Raw genomic sequence first — 20,051 nt, 5'->3', positions numbered from 1 at the left:
ACAGCTGCAGTGATGGAGCATAAAGAATCCAGTCCATCTTTCCCCAGTTTTCCTTGGCGCGCGCACACACACACACACACACACACACACACACACACACACACACACACACACACACACACACACACACACACTACAATTTGACAAAGTATTCAGGTTTTCTTGGACATTAAATCCAGACCCGAGGTCTGAAACCTCATCTTTTCTCTTCAGTTCATTTTTTCCCCATTGTTCAGCACTTTTTCCACACATCTGGTTCAGGAGGTTCTTGTAGTTTCTAAAATAACCTTTTTTCAATATTGCAACTGAAATTAATGGTGAAAACATGACAAGACTTTAGCTCTATTTCCAAGTTCTGATTTGCAGCTGTTTAGTCTGTCTTTGGCCTTTCGTGTCAAAGCTTAAAGACGTTATCCCTGGGGCTGGCGTCGGCTTCCAAACATGAACAAAGGGATCAAAATAACTGCTGTGGTCTGGTGGAAAACTCCTTAATGACAAATAGCAATTGTTGAAACCCTGCTGTGTTCTGACACACTTAACTCTTTTGCCGAGCCAGCAGAGAAGACCCGGACAGAAGAACACAAAGACGACAAACGCATTAATACATTTTCCTGGAAAAGTGACCTTGAGCAACAAGCACGTCAAATGAGAACCCTTAACAGCGTAAAGTTATTACACTTATGGAAATTTGTGGTTTAGTCAAGATTGAAGGAAAGTGGGGTTATTTTAGCATGTTAAGGTGACAGTGGTTTATTTATTATTATATCAGGTTATTATTTAGGATCTCCTCAATAGAACATTTTTATTCCCAAAATTTAGGACGATAAAAATAAAACTCTGCAGCTGTGTAATTATATAAGCAAGCAGGGTAATTAGCTAAATACTAGGTGTGGTTGAGAGTTAGTCAATGTTAGATATTTACTTTGAAAACTCAGTATTGAGTGACTTGTAATCCAGACCTCTCTCGAACTGGGCCAGAACTACTGTGGCCTCCCCCTGAACTGGGATCCAGACCTGGGAGTTGTTGTGCAGCTCACCGAGGGCCCAGACTGCAGGTTGAGAACCCCTGCTGTTAAAGACCAGTTCCAAAGCCCATGAGCAGACCTGAAGAGACATCAATGGGTTCATGGTGTCAAATAACCCTGTTATCAGTAAATCCTCCAGGAGATGTGTTGAGGCACCGCAGTGGAACACCAGTGACTCAAGCACCTGGAGGGTCCAGGGTCCCTTGAATCCGTCTAACTCTCGGCCTCTCAAAGAGGGGAGTCTGAGTGATGTCCGTAAAACCGATGTAGTGATTTGTGTTTGAGGAACGCTGCGATGGAGGACGACCTCTTCACCTTGGTGGCCCCGGCCAGTTTCAGTGGCCTCTCTGCCAAGGAGGCCATGGACAGGTGGTGGCGGCGGCGGCGGCGGCGGAACTGCTGCTGGTCCCAGGTGGAGTCAGCATTGGTGGCTCCGGCTCCAGTCACAGCGGCCCTTGCTGGCGCTCCCAGCAGCTGCAACATCTCAAGTGGAGCGCTGCGGCTCAGGTACTGCCATGCCTTCTTCCCCGACGTGTCCCGCAGTCTCACGTTGGCCTGGAACTTGGTGACCAGTAGCCGCATCATGTTTTTGTTGCCGTGGATGGCGGCGATGTGGAGCGGCGTCTGGCCGCTTGTTGACCTTGCGTTGATGTCGAATGTCATTCCGGCCTTGTCGACACCGTACCTGAAAACAAAGAGGGAGAACGCCAGCTTCAAGATCTCGTTTTGATGAGATCGTCAGTGGACGAACCTGGTGTGATGGTGTGGAGGTGCTCAGACGTCGTGTTGTGAAGCGGCTCCTTACCACAGCGTGTTGAGGACTCGGTGGTCTCCGTGTTTGGCGATCCAGTGTAGCACGGTGAAGCCGGAGATGAAATCCTGCCTGTTGAGGAGAGACGGCTCCTCTCTGAACAGGGAGTAGATGTCTGGCCAGGCACCCGCCGCCCCCTTCACCAGCCAGGCATGTTCCAAAGGCTCCAGAGGAACCAGAGACTGACCAGACCAAGAAGAAATCAGCTTCAGTAAGAAGCGTTAGCAGGGAATGTGGTTTCTTCAACCTCCACACACTCACAGACACATGTACCTTCTGATACATGGAGACTTTGTTCCTGAGGTCAGCACTTCTCAAAACCTATAATGGAACATACCAACATTATCACAGGACTTTAACTTATATATCACTTACACTAAAAGGTAGAGCAATGAGGAAATACAGTGCAAATAAAAAACTGCAGTGACTTGAATATTCTGAATATTTGATTGACAGTTCGATAATGACGACATATTAGATTCATACATTTGGTTTGGTGCTGATGGCAGCACCAAATCTGTAAAAGGTTGTGAAGGGGCAACAAAAGGCCAGTTAAGTAAAAATAATAAAGAGAAAAAAGCAGTTTTAGTGTAAATGTGTTCTGCAGATATTTCAGAGAAATATGCAACCAGTCAGCATGAGTGGGAACAAAAAGCATTCATCTAATTTTTGTTTTGTTCTACCTTTGAGGGATGGGGGTTTTAACATTTGTTTTACTTATAAGACTTGGTTGTCTTATTTCATGAAAGAGAACAGAAATTCTTATGAAGGTGTCACAAAGAATGTGAAGCCGTTGTTACGTCACAACACACTGGGAATTAAAGTTTAAAGAGAACAAAAGAAGGAACGAAATGGCATGCCTCGTACGCACTTATACACCACATGAGAAGTTGTCGTGGATGGATGAATATCTAGTGCTTTTCAAAGTGTGTTGTCAAAGAGCTTCAGACAGGAGTAGCATGAGAAATCTCAGTTTGATGAGCTGATTTTTGGGTGTCATGGAGCTGCTAGTGGCAGTTTGAACTTCTTGACATACTGAAGCCACGAACGAGTCTTGTAGTTGGGAAGCATTTCTCTGATGAAGGGATCAGAAACTCTGCAAACACTTGTTTCTTCAGGAGGAAAGCCTGCCTCAGTTTAGATGTTCCTGATGCAGCTGCTACTACTTTTACAACCATGTAGATCAGGAGTGTCAAACTCAGTTCCTTGAGGGCCGAAGCTCTGCATGTTCTCCATGTCTCCCTCCCTGAATGTCCTGGTGCTTCATCACCATGTTCTCCCTCCCTGAATGCCCTGATGGTTCATCACCATGTTCTCCCTCCCTGAATGCCCTGATGGTTCATCACCATGTTCTCCCTCCCTGAATGTCGTGATGGTTCATCACCATGTTCTCCCTCCCTGAATGTCCTGATGGTTCATCACCATGTTCTCCCTCCCTGAATGTCCTGATGGTTCATCACCATGTTCTCCCTCCCTGAATGTCCTGATGGTTCATCACCATGTTCTCCCTCCCTGAATGTCCTGATGGTTCATCACCATGTTCTCCCTCCCTGAATGCCCTGATGGTTCATCACCATGTTCTCCCTCCCTGAATGCCCTGATGGTTCATCACCATGTTCTCCCTCCCTGAATGTCGTGATGGTTCATCACCATGTTCTCCCTCCCTGAATGTCGTGATGGTTCATCACCATGTTCTCCCTCCCTGAATGTCCTGATGGTTCATCACCATGTTCTCCCTCCCTGAATGTCCTGATGGTTCATCACCATGTTCTCCCTCCCTGAATGTCCTGATGGTTCATCACCATGTTCTCCCTCCCTGAATGTCCTGATGGTTCATCACCATGTTCTCCCTCCCTGAATGTCCTGATGGTTCATCACCATGTTCTCCCTCCCTGAATGTCCTGATGGTTCATCACCATGTTCTCCCTCCCTGAATGTCCTGATGGTTCATCACCATGTTCTCCCTCCCTGAATGTCCTGATGGTTCATCACCATGTTCTCCCTCCCTGAATGTCCTGATGGTTCATCACCATGTTCTCCCTCCCTGAATGTCCTGATGGTTCATCACCATGTTCTCCCTCCCTGAATGTCCTGATGGTTCATCACCATGTTCTCCCTCCCTGAATGTCCTGATGGTTCATCACCATGTTCTCCCTCCCTGAATGTCCTGATGGTTCATCACCATGTTCTCCCTCCCTGAATGTCCTGATGGTTCATCACCATGTTCTCCCTCCCTGAATGTCCTGATGGTTCATCACCATGTTCTCCCTCCCTGAATGTCCTGATGGTTCATCACCATGTTCTCCCTCCCTGAATGCCCTGATGGTTCATCACCATGTTCTCCCTCCCTGAATGCCCTGATGGTTCATCACCATGTTCTCCCTCCCTGAATGTCCTGATGGTTCATCACCATGTTCTCCCTCCCTGAATGTCCTGATGGTTCATCACCATGTTCTCCCTCCCTGAATGCCCTGATGGTTCATCACCATGTTCGGCACAAAGCGAGATAACAAGCTGCTCATTGCAATCAGCTGTGTGGAAGCAGGGAGACATGGAGAACGTGCAGGGCTGCAGCCCTCGGGGACCAGGGTTCCACTCGTGTACTTTAGATGCAGCATGGTGAACACCACTACACATACACCACTTAAACTCCTGATCCTCTGTCGTCTCTTTAAGCTCCATCTCAGGTCACCAGCTTTAGATTTGACTAGAAAATGTATTAAAGAAACAAAAACGGATCCTGATTCCAATTTGGTTTCCCTGGACTGTCATCAACATATTGGACCAATCAGTTGCCTTTATGGACATCATTTAGATTAAAATGGTACATGGACTTCACTTACATAGCACCTTTCAGCTGCGTGAGCAGCCCCAAAGTGTTTTACATTGTTCATCACTTTCACACACGATAATGGAGTGCAAGGCACCGTCACTACAATCAGGACTTGACATTAAGGATTTTGACCACTTGCCCGAAATTCAATGGAAATTTATAAGCTTGGGAAATATATGAATTCCACCAACATAACCTTTTACTTAAAAACACTTGGAGTTTCTTTAATTATCAAGATATCTCAATGAAACTTTCAGGGGAGGCATATCTGTCTATACTCTTCAATCTGAAGGAAAAATAATACATATTTTAAGTTTGTGCTTGGTCTGAAATACATTTGATAGTATTCAGATTGGAGCTGCCACATCTACCATACTACTACATACGACCTACAACCGCACCATATTTATTGTATTAGTCACTTTTTATCCATATTAGGGATACTCCAATCAGGTTTTCTGCTGCCGATCACCGATACTGATCACATGGATTGGCAGTAAATTTTACAATTTAGTTATGATGAGTACCACAGGTGAGATAATTTTGAAAAAAGGAACAATAAAATCTATTTAATTAGACAAAAGGATGGTTTTACTTTTTCCAAGAGGAAAAAAAACCCAAAGACCTTGTAAAGAACAAGTGAAAAACACTTCAGATTACCTGTTATCAGTAATGCAATCTTTAAGAGATTGAACATATTAAGGCTCTCAACAGGCTAAATATTGAAAAACATTCTAATAAATAAAGGGCAATATATCTCAACACTGCCCACTGGTGATGGTTTTCACTTGTACCTGTACAGGGGTAGATCTTAATTTGTCCCCCACTAGTGGAGCGGAGCAGTGAGTCATGGGTTGCACTAGTCCTGCACCCAGTGAAATATACATTGTTAAACAAAAACAGTTTCATGTTATATTAAAATTAGGAACAGAGAAATAACAATTAATGATTTTCTTTTAAATGCTGTTGTCTTCCCTTAGAATGTAGTCCCCCCCCCCCCCCCCCCCCCCCCGTCTCCCTCATCACCTGCCTGCTGCTGGGGGTAACATTGTGCTTAGTTTTGCTTCGGCAATGGCTTCTGCACATCGTGCAGCAACAGCTTGAAGTTCTCCAGTTTTAATTTGTATATGTAATAGAGAATACTAGAGAATTATTGACTGGTTTTAGACTAAACATTTATTGTAGCATCAAACATTAAATGATATTATTCAGTGACCAGACGGCACCAATAAAAAGACACTAAATGATGCATGACAGAGTTCAGTAATGTAAAAAACAAACTGACAAAATGTGTATCCAGTTTGTTGTCACCAAAATATTTTGAAAATAAGTATTGAAGCACAACTCGTGAACATTGAAATGTTCTTATTTCAGGTGTGTGATCGAGGGACGGCTTCGGGAACTTGTTCACCGATCCACGCTTTTTCACTTCCCATTCCACCCTGATACCCAAATGTGGATCTCTGCTGATACTGATACTATTCTGATACCAGAGCTCTGTTTGCGTTAATATTATTATCATTATTGTTGATTTTATATGACGCAGTAATAAACTCCTCTCCATAGGAAAGTATGAAATGTACGAATGTATGCATGTATTCTACCAAATGACAACTTGAGGTTAGTATAAGATGAGAAAAGGAAACAATACAAACTATTTTGTTCCATTTGGACAATGTGAGGGTCTGCGTGATGTAATCATCTCATAATAAACCACTTCTAGCTTTAAAACTTCAGAATCACTATTAATTCCTGGAGAAATTCTTTATCAATGCAGCACCAACAGAATGTTTCCAGTTCTATCACAACACAAATGATTGGGAGTATTTTCAGCGAGTTTAGCGTGGAGTAGGAAGCAGCTTCACGGAGGTGTGAATCGGCTGGTACAGGGCGGAAGAGCTGGTGTTTTGATGCTGCAATCAGCCACGTTGTCCTCAGCGAGCCGACGGTGACGTCTGGCGGCAGAGCGTCCGCATCGCTGGACAACGGCTTTGCAAACATCCACGTTGATGTGTTGCTTTGCGGTGTTTTGAGCGTAAAATACATTAAAACAGCGGACGTGTGATGAAAAGTTGGTTAGCTGCAATGCTACTTCCCTAGCAGAGCAGCCTGCAGGTAACAGTAAAGCAGACGAGGCTTCATGATCTGAAATCTCCGCAAGTTGGATCGGAAATTTCTAGTTTTGCACAAGTCCCATGGACTGGCCATGGGAAATGTGTACTAGTCCGTAGAAATAGGTACTGGTCTGGAACTGGCGTTAAGATCAACCCCTGTTCAGCGTTTTGCCCAAGGTCACTTTGGCAGGTGGAGATGGGAATAAAACCGGCAATTTTGTGATAGAAAGACAACCGCTCTACGCCGCCAAAAACCCAAGACTCCCAATCAGAAGGTCTCCCCCCTCACTGAACCACACAGGTCTGTATGACAGTACAAAGGTCTAGACTGGGTGGACACTCACCTGTCTCCCATGGCTCTCCTGCTCAATGTTGGGGGCGGAGCTCGGGCTGGTGGCAGGGAGGCTCCTCCTCCCTACAGTCTCCGTCAGGTCAGCCAGGCTGTGGCAGCGAGGCGGCGTGGAGCAGGATGACAGCGAGGACGACGACAGGCATCGGAGACTGAGAGACGAGGAGATCCGGTGGAGGCGGATCAGCCGGGCGGCTTCGCTCCCCCCTCCACGACTTTCAGCGCCCCCTCTTCGTCCTCCACCTTCCTCTCCTCCTCCTCCTCCTCTGGCCTCGTCCTGGATGAACTGGTCCAGATCGGCTCCCAGGCTGCGGCACATCCGGTTCCTCAGTCTGCTGCTGAGACGCTTTGCGACCGCCGGCCGCATCGGAGGAGACGAGGTGGAGCTCTCGCTCGACTCCGCCTCGTCGTGGTCATCGTACAGATCACCTGAGAGATGGTGCAAATAAACCACAACACAGGTCATCACAAGTCAACCCAGAATACGTTTAGAGCTGCACAATATATTGTTATTTTGAACTTTCCATGTTCGGCAAATTCAAGATAACAACATGGAAGAATTGTGATTAAATCACAAAAATTGTGAGTTAAGTAATCTTAAGAATACTACTCTGTTGACAAAGCAAATCATTTTATACCTGGTGACCACTGACTGAACACCAGAAGCACAAACATCTATGAGAAATGACTGAAAACAACAAAGTCACAGACACATGGTGGAAATTATACTGTGATCACATATTGCATCTGACTGAAACACTGAGCAAGATCAGCAGGGGGTCTTCAGTACTTCTGGGCAACATGGAGACTCGGCACGGATTCAGAAACAAGCCTGGAAAAAGTTACTATTCACAACATTCTGGTCTGCCATGAAAACAAACTGTTGGAGCCATTTGGGATTTGTTTAGTTTAGGCTCAATTTTAGTTACAGCCCAATTTCTTTCTTTTGCCAAAGTTAATTTGTTTTATTCTGCATTTACTGATTATTTTCTTGTTGATTATTTTAGTTAAATTCTGACATTATTTACCTTCTTTATTATTCACTCACAAGAGGTGAAATTTACATAAGTGGGTCAAGGTGGGTGGATGCGAGGGCTTAGGGTTTTTACCACACTCGAAGACAGACAGACGGGACGACACGTCCAGGAGTGACAGACAAGAAATTGCATCTGTATACTTGCTTCAAAAGGAAAGTAACTTTGCTGGTATGAACAATGAGTTTTTGATGATCTGTTTCAGTGAATAAAAGCCAACCCGAGACGCAGCCTCAGTGGCCATTTGAAAAGTTTGGGACTCAAGGACAAATAGCCATTACACAAACGAATGAGGAAATAATGTCAACGTTCTTTTGTTTTGAAATGTATTCTCCCAAATAATGTGCTTTCTCTTGCTCTCCAATTTAAAATGCTGGCCATGACTTGGCTTTTTTTATTTAGTTCTTCCATTATAAGACTGAAGTTTCCACCAGCAGTGTTTCAGAAACAGAGCAGTTTGTTGTTTTCTGGTTTTTAGTCTCTTGTGCTCCGGACTTTAGCACAGCGGCGAGGGAATGATGTTAGCGTCATTGAGTGAAATCCAGACTGGATTCCTGTCAGATCTTCTGATCTCATTACATCTCTGCACAAGTTGACGTAGCTTCTGTGAAAAAAACCACACATCATCTACAGGAAGCTGTGCCGCTCCAGGTGGAAATGTCTGCATTGTGTTACTGATTGCCAATTGTTCCCCGCCTGCGACTCGCCAATGTGTTGCTAACTGTAGCGGCGAGCTCCATGTTTGGCCATATTTTCCTCGTCCGTCTGCCGTCACGGACTAAACTGGAGTCAGATGTGTCGGAAAGTCTTCAGTAAAAGAGCAAAATGTGCATCCTGACCTGTGGAAAGGTGCCACGGCATCACTCCGGCTCTGAAGTCCTGATCCAGGTGGAGCTGGTCTGAGGAACAATACATCGGAGACGAGCAGCCTGGAGAATGGTCGTACAGACCGCCGGTCGAACGATGCCACGGCACTGTGGTGTGACCGCTGGCAAGCTGCGTTGCAGGCTCGTGCCTCGGCTGCAGGAGAGGCTCCTGGACTCCACCTGGATAAATGAGAAAACGACTGGTTCACATTAAGTTTTAATGAACAGCAAATCGAGAACTTTTAAATGTTTCGTAGCTCATCCAGATTGTTTGGTCTTTACTTCCCCTTTCCAATTGTGCGAGAAAAGTTTACCCCTGTTCAATGATATGAAATACAAAGAGTTTTGTGACCGAGGTGCGGATCACATCTCATGAAGAAACGAGGAAAATTCAAACGTCAGTTTCCCCTTCCAGGTCCTCATGGGACATATGAACACCGACACATGGAGATCACACAAACCTTTCAGATCCTCTATTATCCTGGTGACACAAGACAAGTCATCATCTCATCTAAAACATAGTTTGAGGCAGCGAGTCGTCCAGCCGTCATTTGGACGGTCAATTTTCAGAAAAGACTGTGTTGTTCAAAGTGTATAAAATGTGTGGATAATGTCCATCACTACTTGTCATCATCTACATTTTGCTTATATTAATCTTTTTTCACCAAATTATAGTGAGTTATTGGCTCGAGTAAACAACTTGCAACTGATTTCCGGTTTAGTATTACGCCAAGTAACGAGCAGTGTTGGGCAAGTTATTTTAAATTAGTAACTTAGTCACAGTTACTACTTTCAAAAGTAACAGTTACTTTAAGTTACTCATTACTTTCAAAGTAACTAGTTACTAGGGAAAGTATTTTTTTTTTTTTAACTCTAAATTCTCTTATTAATGAATTAGTTAAACTGCATAGCCAGTCCTCTTGCTTGCTTACATGCAAGTCCTCTCCTACCACAAGGACATTGCGCCACCTCGCGACTTGAATGTGCAATGGCAAGTGAATGATGAAATGACTGAAAATAAATTTAAAGTTATGTCTGTTTTTTTATTTTATCCTACAGTTTTAATGTATTGCTATTATTTCCAACCTTCTACAAATGCACACACATTTTGGGGTTGTTATGACATAGTACTCGATAAAACAACTGAAACATTTGGTCATTGTACCCAGTATCACTACGATGAAGCAGTGGATCAACAAATCACAACATACAGTATGTTGAAACTGTTGAAAGGCATATTTATATTGTAGCCATTGAAACAGGTAGAAACAGGCAGTATAAAAATTAAACTGCCTCAGAACATTTACTCACTCATTAATCACTCTCTCACCCCCAGATACACTCCCCTTATAAACCGTGTGAGGCCTTCAACTAAGACCATCAAAGTGTGGCCAGAAGGTGCAGATTCTACACTTCAGGACATATTCCATCATACTGACTGGAGTGTGTTTGCCTCTCCTGGCTCTGGAGGTACCAACACTGACCTGGACACATACACTGCTGCTGTATTGAACTATATTAACAGCACCATAAATAATGTCATCTGTAAAGCAAATCACCACGTACCCAAACCAGAAGCCCTGGATGAACGGAGGTGCGTTTACTACTAAAGACGTGTCACAGTGCCTTTGCGTCAGGGGGTGCAGAGGCCTACAGTACATCTCGGGCGAACCTGAGGAGGGGCTTCAACACTGCTAAGCGTTGTTACAGTACAAAAGTCGAGGAGCATCTTAGCAACTCTGACCCTCGGCTTATGTGGCAGGGCATACAAGCCATCAGTGACTATAAAACAAAAACTGTAGTCCTACTGTTACAGACGCTTGCTTTCTGAACAAGCTCTAGTTCTATGTTGAGTTCTATGCTCAGTTCGAAAGGGATAATGGAGATTCTGCTACTAAATTGATTCTGCCACCTGACCACCAGTCACTTAAAGTGGGGAGAACAAGTATTTGATACACTGCTGATTTTTAACGTTTTCCCACTTACAAAGCATGTAGAGGTCTGTAATTTCTATCAAAGGTACTCTTCAACTCTGAGGGACAGAATCTAAAACAAAAATGCAGAAAATCAGTGGATGATTTTTAAACAGTTAATTTCCATTGTATTGCATGACATAAGTATTTGATACATCAGACAAACAGAACTCAATATTTGGTACAGAAACCTTTGTTTGAAGGCATTGATGCTAAGGACTGGCCCGCCCGTTCCCCAGACCTGAATCCAACTGAGCACATCTGGGACATCATGATTCGCTCCATCCACCAGTTGCACCACAGACTGTCCAGGAGTTGGCAGATGCTTTAGTCCAGGTCTGGGAGGAGATCCCTCAGGAGACCATCTGCCACCTCATCAGGAACATGCCCAGGCGTTGTCGGGAGGTCATACAGGCACGTGGAGGTCACACACACTACTGAGCCTCATTTTCACTTGTTTTAAGGACATTACATCAAAGTTGGATCAGCCTGTAGTGTTTTTCCACTTTAATTTTGAGTGTAACTCCAAATCCAGACCTCCATGGGTCAATATATTTGATTTCCAGTGATAGTTTTTGTGTGATTTTGTTATCAGCACAATCAACTATATAAAGAACAAAGTATTTAATAGGAATATTTCATTCATTCAGGACTAGGATGTGTTATTTTAGTGTTCCCTTTGTTGGGATCCTAAGGACCACAGAAAGTTTGTTCATTTCTGGGGAAAGACAATTTTCATGTCCTGATACACAGTCATGACATATGAATTCTGACCCAGGAATGTGATTGTCTCTAACACCCAGTGGGGGGGGGGGGGGGACCTTTTGCAGGACCTTTATCCCCCCACTTTCTGCTCACAAGACTCTTCCCCCATCATTCAGCCAGTCATTGATTGGTTGAAGCTCTCAGGATTCGACATCTTCGAATCCACACCCTTGCAACAAAAGGCTGCAGGGCCAGTCTCACGCTCTCTCTGGCAGCGAGCCTTCTCCGGTGAACATCAAGGAAGAGCTGCTTCCCAGCAGCTCAACTCACCCAGCGTTAGCATCCAGCTAACACCAGAGGCCTGCAACCAGGGGCCTTCACTCCTCAACTCCTCTGCTGACCCGACCACGAGGGTCAGACCTTCCCCTGATCCAGAGACCAGCACCCAGAGTCTGATCTTCCATCAACCAGGAAAACCAACCAGTTTCTCCAGGACGGACCAGGGAAACGACGCCTCACAGAACTTCTTTGTGTTTTCCTCAACCAGCAGGAAAACCATCACAGACCTGAGCGACCAGCTCCTCCTTCCTTTAGCAGAGACACACAGAAGCAGATGCTACGGCTAGCTTCTATTGTTCCATTGCTATCAGCACATGGTGGAGACCCAGGACAGACTTCCTGCTCTCTGATAACCTCCATTTGAATGTAGTTTCTTGTGATCCGCCATCTTGTTTTGTAGTTCCATCACACGTCTCACACACACACTCCCTCCACCTCTCTCTCTTTCTCTCTCCACACACACACCTACACACAGCAAGCTGTATATCGGTAGTTAGAATCTGTGTTTATTTGTTTTCATTGTTAATAAATATAATGTTTGGAATCATACTTGCTGTTTTGTTAATGAGCACAAAGGTGAATGAAATGTCAACTCTTCTGTGTCAAGAACTCCAAAATCCTTCAACCTTTACTGTTAATTCTGGTAATTGTAATTAATTTAACTATTAATTCAAATTCCTGATTAAGTGTTTAGTATATCTTATGAGACTGATATAACTGATTGACTATCATTTCCTGTTAAGACAGGTGGAGCTCCGAGGTTCTGATACACATCAGATTACATTTCAACAACATTATTAATAACTATCTTTGATAATTATTAATCATTATCGATAGCCAACCATAACATAAATAGTGATACTTATGAGGTAAGAAATCCCTACAAGTGGTTGGTCTGTTCTGTCACGGGCAACGGACAGGACCCAAGGGCAGGACTCTTGAGGCAGGCTGAGTTCATCCATCCATCCATCCATCCATTTTCTGCTGCTTATCCGGGGCCGGGTCGTGGAGGCAGCAGTCCGAGCAGGGGCCAGGGAAGTCCAGGCATCCCTGCTTAAGACTGCTGCCTTCGCGCCCCGGATAAGCTGTGGACAATGGATGGAAGCAGGAAAACCATCACAGACCTGAGTGACCAGCTCCTCAGTCTGGAAAAAAGGAACAACCAGGAGCTGTAAAGAAGGACTCCTGAAGCATCAACTTCATCTTCTTCTCCTCAGCCTGCAGAACCAGCAACCACAGTTAGCAGGAGGTGCTAACTACAGGAGAAGACACCAGCTTCCCTCCAGCAGGACAACAACTGAACTCCTTCAAGGAAGTGGGAACAACTGGGCTTTACCTGAGATTAGTTAAACTTGATGCTATGATAGAACTGTTTAACTTTATGAAGATGTGTTGATTCTGTTACAGTGATTGAGTTCTATAGATAATGATATTAGGAGCAGTTATCAACCTGTAAACCAACGTTAGCTCTGCCACAGACACAGGGTCTGCATGCTAATCTTTGCTTTACTAACTAGTTAACTCACAATCCTACACATATCACATCAAAGACAACATCACACCGTAACCGAACACCATCTGACGACTCCTGACGTTTTACAAAACAAGTCTCATTCACATCAAGTCATTCTAGAAATGGTCCTTTAGCAGAGACACACAGGAAGCAACGCTAAAGACTAGCTTCCATGTTCCATTGTTCTCCAGCACATGGTGGAGACCCAGGACAGACTTCCTGCTCTCTGATAACCTCCATTTGAATGTAGTTTCTTGTGATCCGCCATCTTGTTTTGTAGTTCCATCACACGTCTCACACACACACACTTCTTCCAAATCGCTCTCTCTTTCTCTCTCCACACACACACACACACACACACACACACACACACACACACACACACACACACACACACACACACACACACACACACACACACACACACACACACACACACACACACACACACACACACACACACACACACACACACACACACACACACACACACCCAGCTGTATATAGGTAGTTAGAATCTGTGTTTTATTTGTTTTCATTGTTAATAAATATAATGTTTGGAATCATACTTGCTGTTTTATTAATGAGCACAAAGGTGAATGAAATGTCGACCTCTTCTGTGTCAAGAACTCCAAAATCCTTCAAGCTTTACTGTTAATTCTGGTAATTGTAATTAATTTAACTATTAATTCAAATTCCTGATTAACTGTTTAGTATATCTTATGAGACTGATATAACTGAATTGACTATCATTTCCTGTTAAGACAGGTGGAGCTCCGAGGTTCTGATACAGATCAGATTACATTTCAACAACATTATTAATAACTATCTTTGATCATTATTAATCATTATCGATAGCCAACCACACCATAAATAGTGATCCATATGAGGTAAGAAAGCCCTACACCTTTATTGAGCAGTGTATATATCACTGGGTGCAGGACTAGTGCAACCCATGGCTCACTGGTCCCCTCCACTAGTGGGGAAACAAATTAAGATCTATCCCTGTACAGGTACAAGTGAAAACCATAACCAATGAAAAGAAGCCATTACCTTAAAAGAAAATAATAAACTTTTTTACAAAGCAAGAAAGTATATTGGATATATCAGCAAAAATGTCAAGGAAAAAAGGAACTCTATTCCTGTTAAGAAGCAAAATCTACAAGTCACAATGTAGAATTTAGTAGTCCAGAATGCATAAGATAGAATGCACCATTTATGTTCTATCGCCATCTTTTTTTTTTTTTTTTAATGAACATTTTATGAGCTTTACCCTCATGGTAATTCTTTCTTTTGTGATTTCTTCGAAAAAGTTTAAAGGAAAAGAAGATTTAAGAAAAAAGCATCATACCGAGTCCTGAAGTTGTGGAAGTAGAGAGATTTTTACTTATTTAGCTACCTTCCCCTGAAGGATTTGTTTTTTGACTTGACCATCATTGACCACCTGCTGCAGGTTTCCTGACGTCTGAACAAAGATATAGTCTGGTGAAGTTTTGCCAGCGTCATCTACAATACATTCAGCTTCTTCCCACGAAAAGACTGTAGTTTTCCTTATATTATTACTAGTGCTATCAAAAATAGTGCGTTAATATAGTTAATTGATTTGAAATGTTTAATTTGTTAAAATAATTTAACGTAGTTGAGTTTTTTCCCCTCCCTCACCGGGGCAACAGGATGAGCAGCGTCTCTGGATGCACTGTGACGACAGAGCAGCACAATACCTAGTACAATAATATGAAGGTAGAACGTTTCACTTTACTTTAATGTTCCCTGACAACTGAATAATAAAGTGAAAGTCAATAGCTCTACTTTGAAAAGCCGAATTTAAGTAATACTGAAACAGCAGGTTGCCAGGTTGGCTGACCAGGAGCCAACATACTGCTGAAGCTGGAAGAAAGACTTGCAAGTAAAATATGAATTTCTCCTCTTTCTCTCTTTCCCTGGCTCTCCTGTATTCTGTGTGTGTGTGTGTGTGTGTGTATTGCAGTGTATTTTCACTTAGTTCATGTAATAAGTTTACAACTTTCTTTGTAGAAAGATTCAAATGATCAAAGTGGTGAACCTGCACTCTAACTAAACCCAGACTTACTTTAGACGTTTATTAATTCATGTTTTTATTATTTTGCTGATGTCGGGGAGAAACAGTTTCACCAAAAACTAAAAGGGTGTCTTTGAATTTAAATATAGTCCCTGTGTGTAGACTCGACATTAATTCTGTGGTTTTTCCTGAAAAAATATAATTTACAAGCTTCAGTCTTCAGGAGAAAAAAATGTGATTAATCGCAATTAATTACAGAAAATTGTGCAATTAGTTAGTTTTTTAATCGATTGAGAGCACTAATTATTGTAAAAGAATAGCTTTAATATCCAATGCAACATGACTGACTCGTCATTAGCATGATTAATCTCAATGTGAATAATAGTTTGTTAAAGGCAGCTCACGCAGGAATGAGATTATCTCTGGGGACTTGGGAAAATCTGGTTTCCAGAGGAACTGCAAAGATTCTGTAAATATTTACCAAGAAGTTTACCATTTTATACTTTTCCCCCCCCAATAATGTACACTTGTGTTGGTTTTTGCAAAGATTTCATTGTTAACTTCATGAAACACCTGAAGTGGTGCCGTGGAATGTATGATGTTCCTTTTTAAGTTATTGTCACGGTGCTAATATTAAACATAATAATAAACAGCTTTCCTCTTGAGTACTATGACGTTCAAACCTTGATCTTGAATTTGTTGTACTATTTGGAAATATTTCCTCAAAGTTTTAACAGAAGAGAACGTAAACATACTTGGTGTGTGTGTGTGTGTGTGTGTGTGTGTGAGCACAGCGCAGCGGAACCCGACCTGTTCTGGCCTCTAGATCTTCCACGCTGCTGCTGCGCCCTGGGGCTCGTGAAGACCAGGACCCGGGCGAGGGCGGGGCCAGGGACCCGGGCGAGGTCCAGTCCCTGGTGCTGTGGTGCTGGAGCTCTGGCTGGACCTCTGCAGGAGGCTGGTACCCATGATGCAGCGCTGCCTCCAGAGGCAGGCTGTGTCTGGATGTAGACCCACCCAGGAGAGACCTGGGTTCCTGTGCTGGCCCGGCCCACTGGCTGCTCCATCCCGAACCTGTCCCGGAGCCACGGCCTGGCCCTTTGGGGGTCAGCATCTGCTCCTCCACGTCCTGGACCTGGATCATTGGGAGGGTCGGTCTTAATAAAGAGGAGAGGACCGGAAGCGGACCAGGAGAGGAGGTCCTCTTCGTGTCATGGGGACAAGCGTTCATGTGCCTTCTCTGAACCTCATCTTCCTCAATGTCTTCCTCAACGTCGTCATAAGAAACAGCAGTCTTATAGCTCTGCCGGTGTCTGAGGCGGCGCTGCATGATGGGAAGGTGTTGGGAGGAGTCCCGATAGTTCTGGAGAGAAGAGTCCTGAAGCTTCTGGAGAGAAGAGTCCTGGTAGTTCTGGAGAGAAGAGTCCTGGTAGTTCTGGAGAGAAGAGTCCTGAAGCTTCTGGAGAGAAGAGTCCTGGTAGTTCTGGAGAGAAGAGTCCTGGTAGTTCTGGAGAGAAGAGTCCTGAAGCTTCTGGAGAGAAGAGTCCTGGTAGTTCTGGAGAGAAGAGTCCTGGTAGTTCTGGAGAGAAGAGTCCTGAAGCTTCTGGAGAGAAGAGTCCTGGTAGTTCTGGAGAGAAGAGTCCTGGTAGTTCTGGAGAGAAGAGTCCTGAAGCTTCTGGAGAGAAGAGTCCTGAAGCTTCTGGAGAGAAGAGTCCTGGTAGTTCTGGAGTGATGTGTTCTGGTGGTTGAAGTAATGGAGGTTCTGAGGAGGGGGTCCCTGAGGTTTCCCCTTGGAGGATTCTGGGACATGCTGGCCTGTTTCAGCAGGGGGTACTGGGGTGCTGCCAAGCAGTGGGACTGGGTCAATTCTCTGCTGCCCCCCCTTAGTGCCCTGATGTGGAGCAGCAGGTTCATCTTGACCGGATGTCTTCAGCTCAGGAACCGGACCTCCTGCAGGTCTACCTGCAGGTGCAGGTCTACTTTCAGATCCAGGTCCAGGTCTGGTTTGAGGTTCAGGTGTGGTTTCAGGTCCAGGTCTCTCTGCATGTCCAGGTCCAGGTGTCGTTGCTGGCCCAGGCCTGGTTTCAGGTCTCGGCACGCGGCTCCCTTGCTGTTCACATTCTTTCACCTGGTTGTTGTTCACCACGATCCCCGCGGCAGGTAAGATTGTTTTTCTCGGAGCCTCTCCCAGCGGGGCGGGTCCCGCCGCTTCTCTTCCCGCCCAGCGCCTCTCTGCGGCCGGCTCGTCAGGCCGGCTGGGCTCGGTGCTCCTGCCTCCTCCGGTACCTCCTCCGGTACCTCCTCCGGTGCCTGCTCCGGGTACATGTCCTCGGAACTTCTTCCGCAGAATCACGTAGGAGACGCCGTCAGTCTGTTTGACTGTCGCAACGGAATTGACGAACTTCTTGAAGAGCTCCCGGTTCCGGTCCCGGTCCGCGTGGTCCCGGATGAAGGTCCTGAAGTGCAGCAGCAGGTCGGAGTTCTTCACCGAGCCGCCGCTGATCTGCAGGAAGTGGAGCACCGCGTCCTGGGTCAGAACTGTCGCCATCCCGCTGCTGTCAGTCTGGTTTCTGCTCCCGCCCCGCTGGGCTCAAAGGTCGGGACGCTCCGTGATCTGAAACAAGCACCGCCCAGCGCAGGTGTTTCACCCCGGCGCATTCCGCAGGTACCCGGATGTTCACCGGAAACCACTTTTTATATTAACGTTTTTAATGATCTACACTTAAAGTAACTTTTGTTCAGTTTGTTCTGTTTGCTTGGTTTGATTTTTTTTTATTTTATTTTTTCGTTTTGTTTATCTGTAGTTACATTTTGTTAAGGTGAATTAGTTTAACTTTATCTAATTCATTCTTCTTCTTCTTCTTCTTCTTCTTCTTCTTCTTCTTCTTCTTCTTCTTCTTCTTCTTCTTCTTCTTCTTCTTCTTCTTCTTCTTCTTCTTCTTCTTCTTCTTCTTCTTCTTCTCATTATTATGGTTGTTATTGTTATTAAATTCAGATTAGTTTGAGTTAGATAAGTTATATATATAAACTTGTTTTTTTTCTGGTTACTTTTTTTAAATGATTTGTTTCAGATATATATGTATATTAGTTTGTTGTTGTTTTTTTGAATCACTTGCTTTATTTCATTACAGTTTTGAACTATTTTGTTTGTTAAAGTGGAATAATTGGCATTAGTTCCCTTAAATTTCACTTGGTTCAGTTGTTTTGTTTGAAATAAAGATTTTTTTAGGTAATTTTGTTTAATCTGTGGACCCTTTTATTTAACATCTACATGCTCCCACGGGCTCAGATCAGGAACATTACAACATCTCTTATCATAATTACACAGATGACGCACAGCTCTATATCTAAGTGTCAGTGAATGACCACCCTCCTTTATACCGGCTGAGTAAATACATATATGAAATTAGTGAGTGGAAGTGTCAGAACTTTTTACAACTCCACCCTGAAAAAACTGAGCTCAGTGTTTATGGCCCCAAAGCAGAAAAGTTAAAGGTCAGTGCTCATCTTGACTCCAGAGGTCCGTTTCACGAAGCAGGTTTAAGAAGCCATGGGCTTAACACCGAGCTCTGAGTTGAGTTACACTGAGACAGAAAACGCGGAGTTTTCGGTTTCACGACGCCGGATTTTGATCAGTTTGATGAACTCAGAGTAGTTTCACCTGGAGTCAAGCGCGTGCACCACGACTCTAAAAAGACCGCATCAATGGAGCCCCGATTCAACCAGTCACCATGACAACTGAGACGTGGAGGGCGGAGTTTTTTACGCCAGTGGAGCAGGAAGTATTGATCCCATCATATGGCGAATATGAACATATTTTTTTTTAAAAAATGCAACGTTGCAGCGGCTGCTAAAGAGAGGGAGGCGGCGTGGAAGAAGATTGCTGCTCAAGTGAATGCGTAAGTTCAAACGTCTTTGTCATCACAACATTATTGCAAGGGAATACTGCTTGATGGTAGCTTATTAATTTATTTCTTTTAGGTGCAATTCCGCGGGGAGAAGCCTCTTGGCAGCAGCTGAAAGTGAAATATAAAAACATTGTCCAATCGGGTAAGACCGCTGCTAATTTAATTGTTAATCAATACATTTCTTAACGTAAGGTCGATCATGTGTGACATTGTACAGTAAATATCAAGTGGCCATTTGACTGTGAGGTGTTTTATTCCAACATAATGCTGTTTTCAAACACATAAATGTCTCACCCATATCATGTGCTGTCAAATAATTAAGGCTAAACTAACGCAGACTTTACTCAGCCAACAGAAAGAAGGCAGATGTAAAACGGGTGGTGGCCCAGCACCTCCACCTTTAACAGAGGCGGAGGAGCCCTAAGCCAGAATGTTGGGAGGCCAGTGGCTGAGGGAATCCCTGGAGGAGCTCCTCTTCAGAGCTCACCCCTCAAGATACCACTTCCTTCATAATATAGAATATGCCGAGGCCTATATATCTCT

At 44.1% G+C, this 20,051-nt stretch overlaps 1 protein-coding gene across 1 annotated transcript; it reads right to left on the bottom strand.

Moving 5' to 3' along the window:
- Positions 1 to 144: 144 nt before the first annotated feature.
- On the bottom strand, positions 145 to 18,148 carry sowahb (sosondowah ankyrin repeat domain family member B; the record flags this gene model as incomplete). Its single annotated transcript, XM_080510310.1, has 5 exons — positions 145 to 1,710; positions 1,831 to 2,018; positions 7,128 to 7,561; positions 9,006 to 9,212; positions 16,411 to 18,148. The coding sequence occupies 5 exons, from the start codon at positions 18,146 to 18,148 to the stop codon at positions 1,254 to 1,256; spliced, it is 3,024 nt and encodes a 1,007-aa protein (XP_080366436.1). The 3' UTR covers positions 145 to 1,253.
- Positions 18,149 to 20,051: the final 1,903 nt, after the last annotated feature.

This window comes from Blennius ocellaris (genome assembly GCF_963422515.1).
Source record: "Blennius ocellaris genome assembly, chromosome: 15".
NCBI classification, from domain to species: Eukaryota; Metazoa; Chordata; class Actinopteri; order Blenniiformes; family Blenniidae; genus Blennius; species Blennius ocellaris.
Note: the sequence above shows the minus strand (reverse complement) of the source record. Positions and strands in the feature narration are given on the sequence as shown.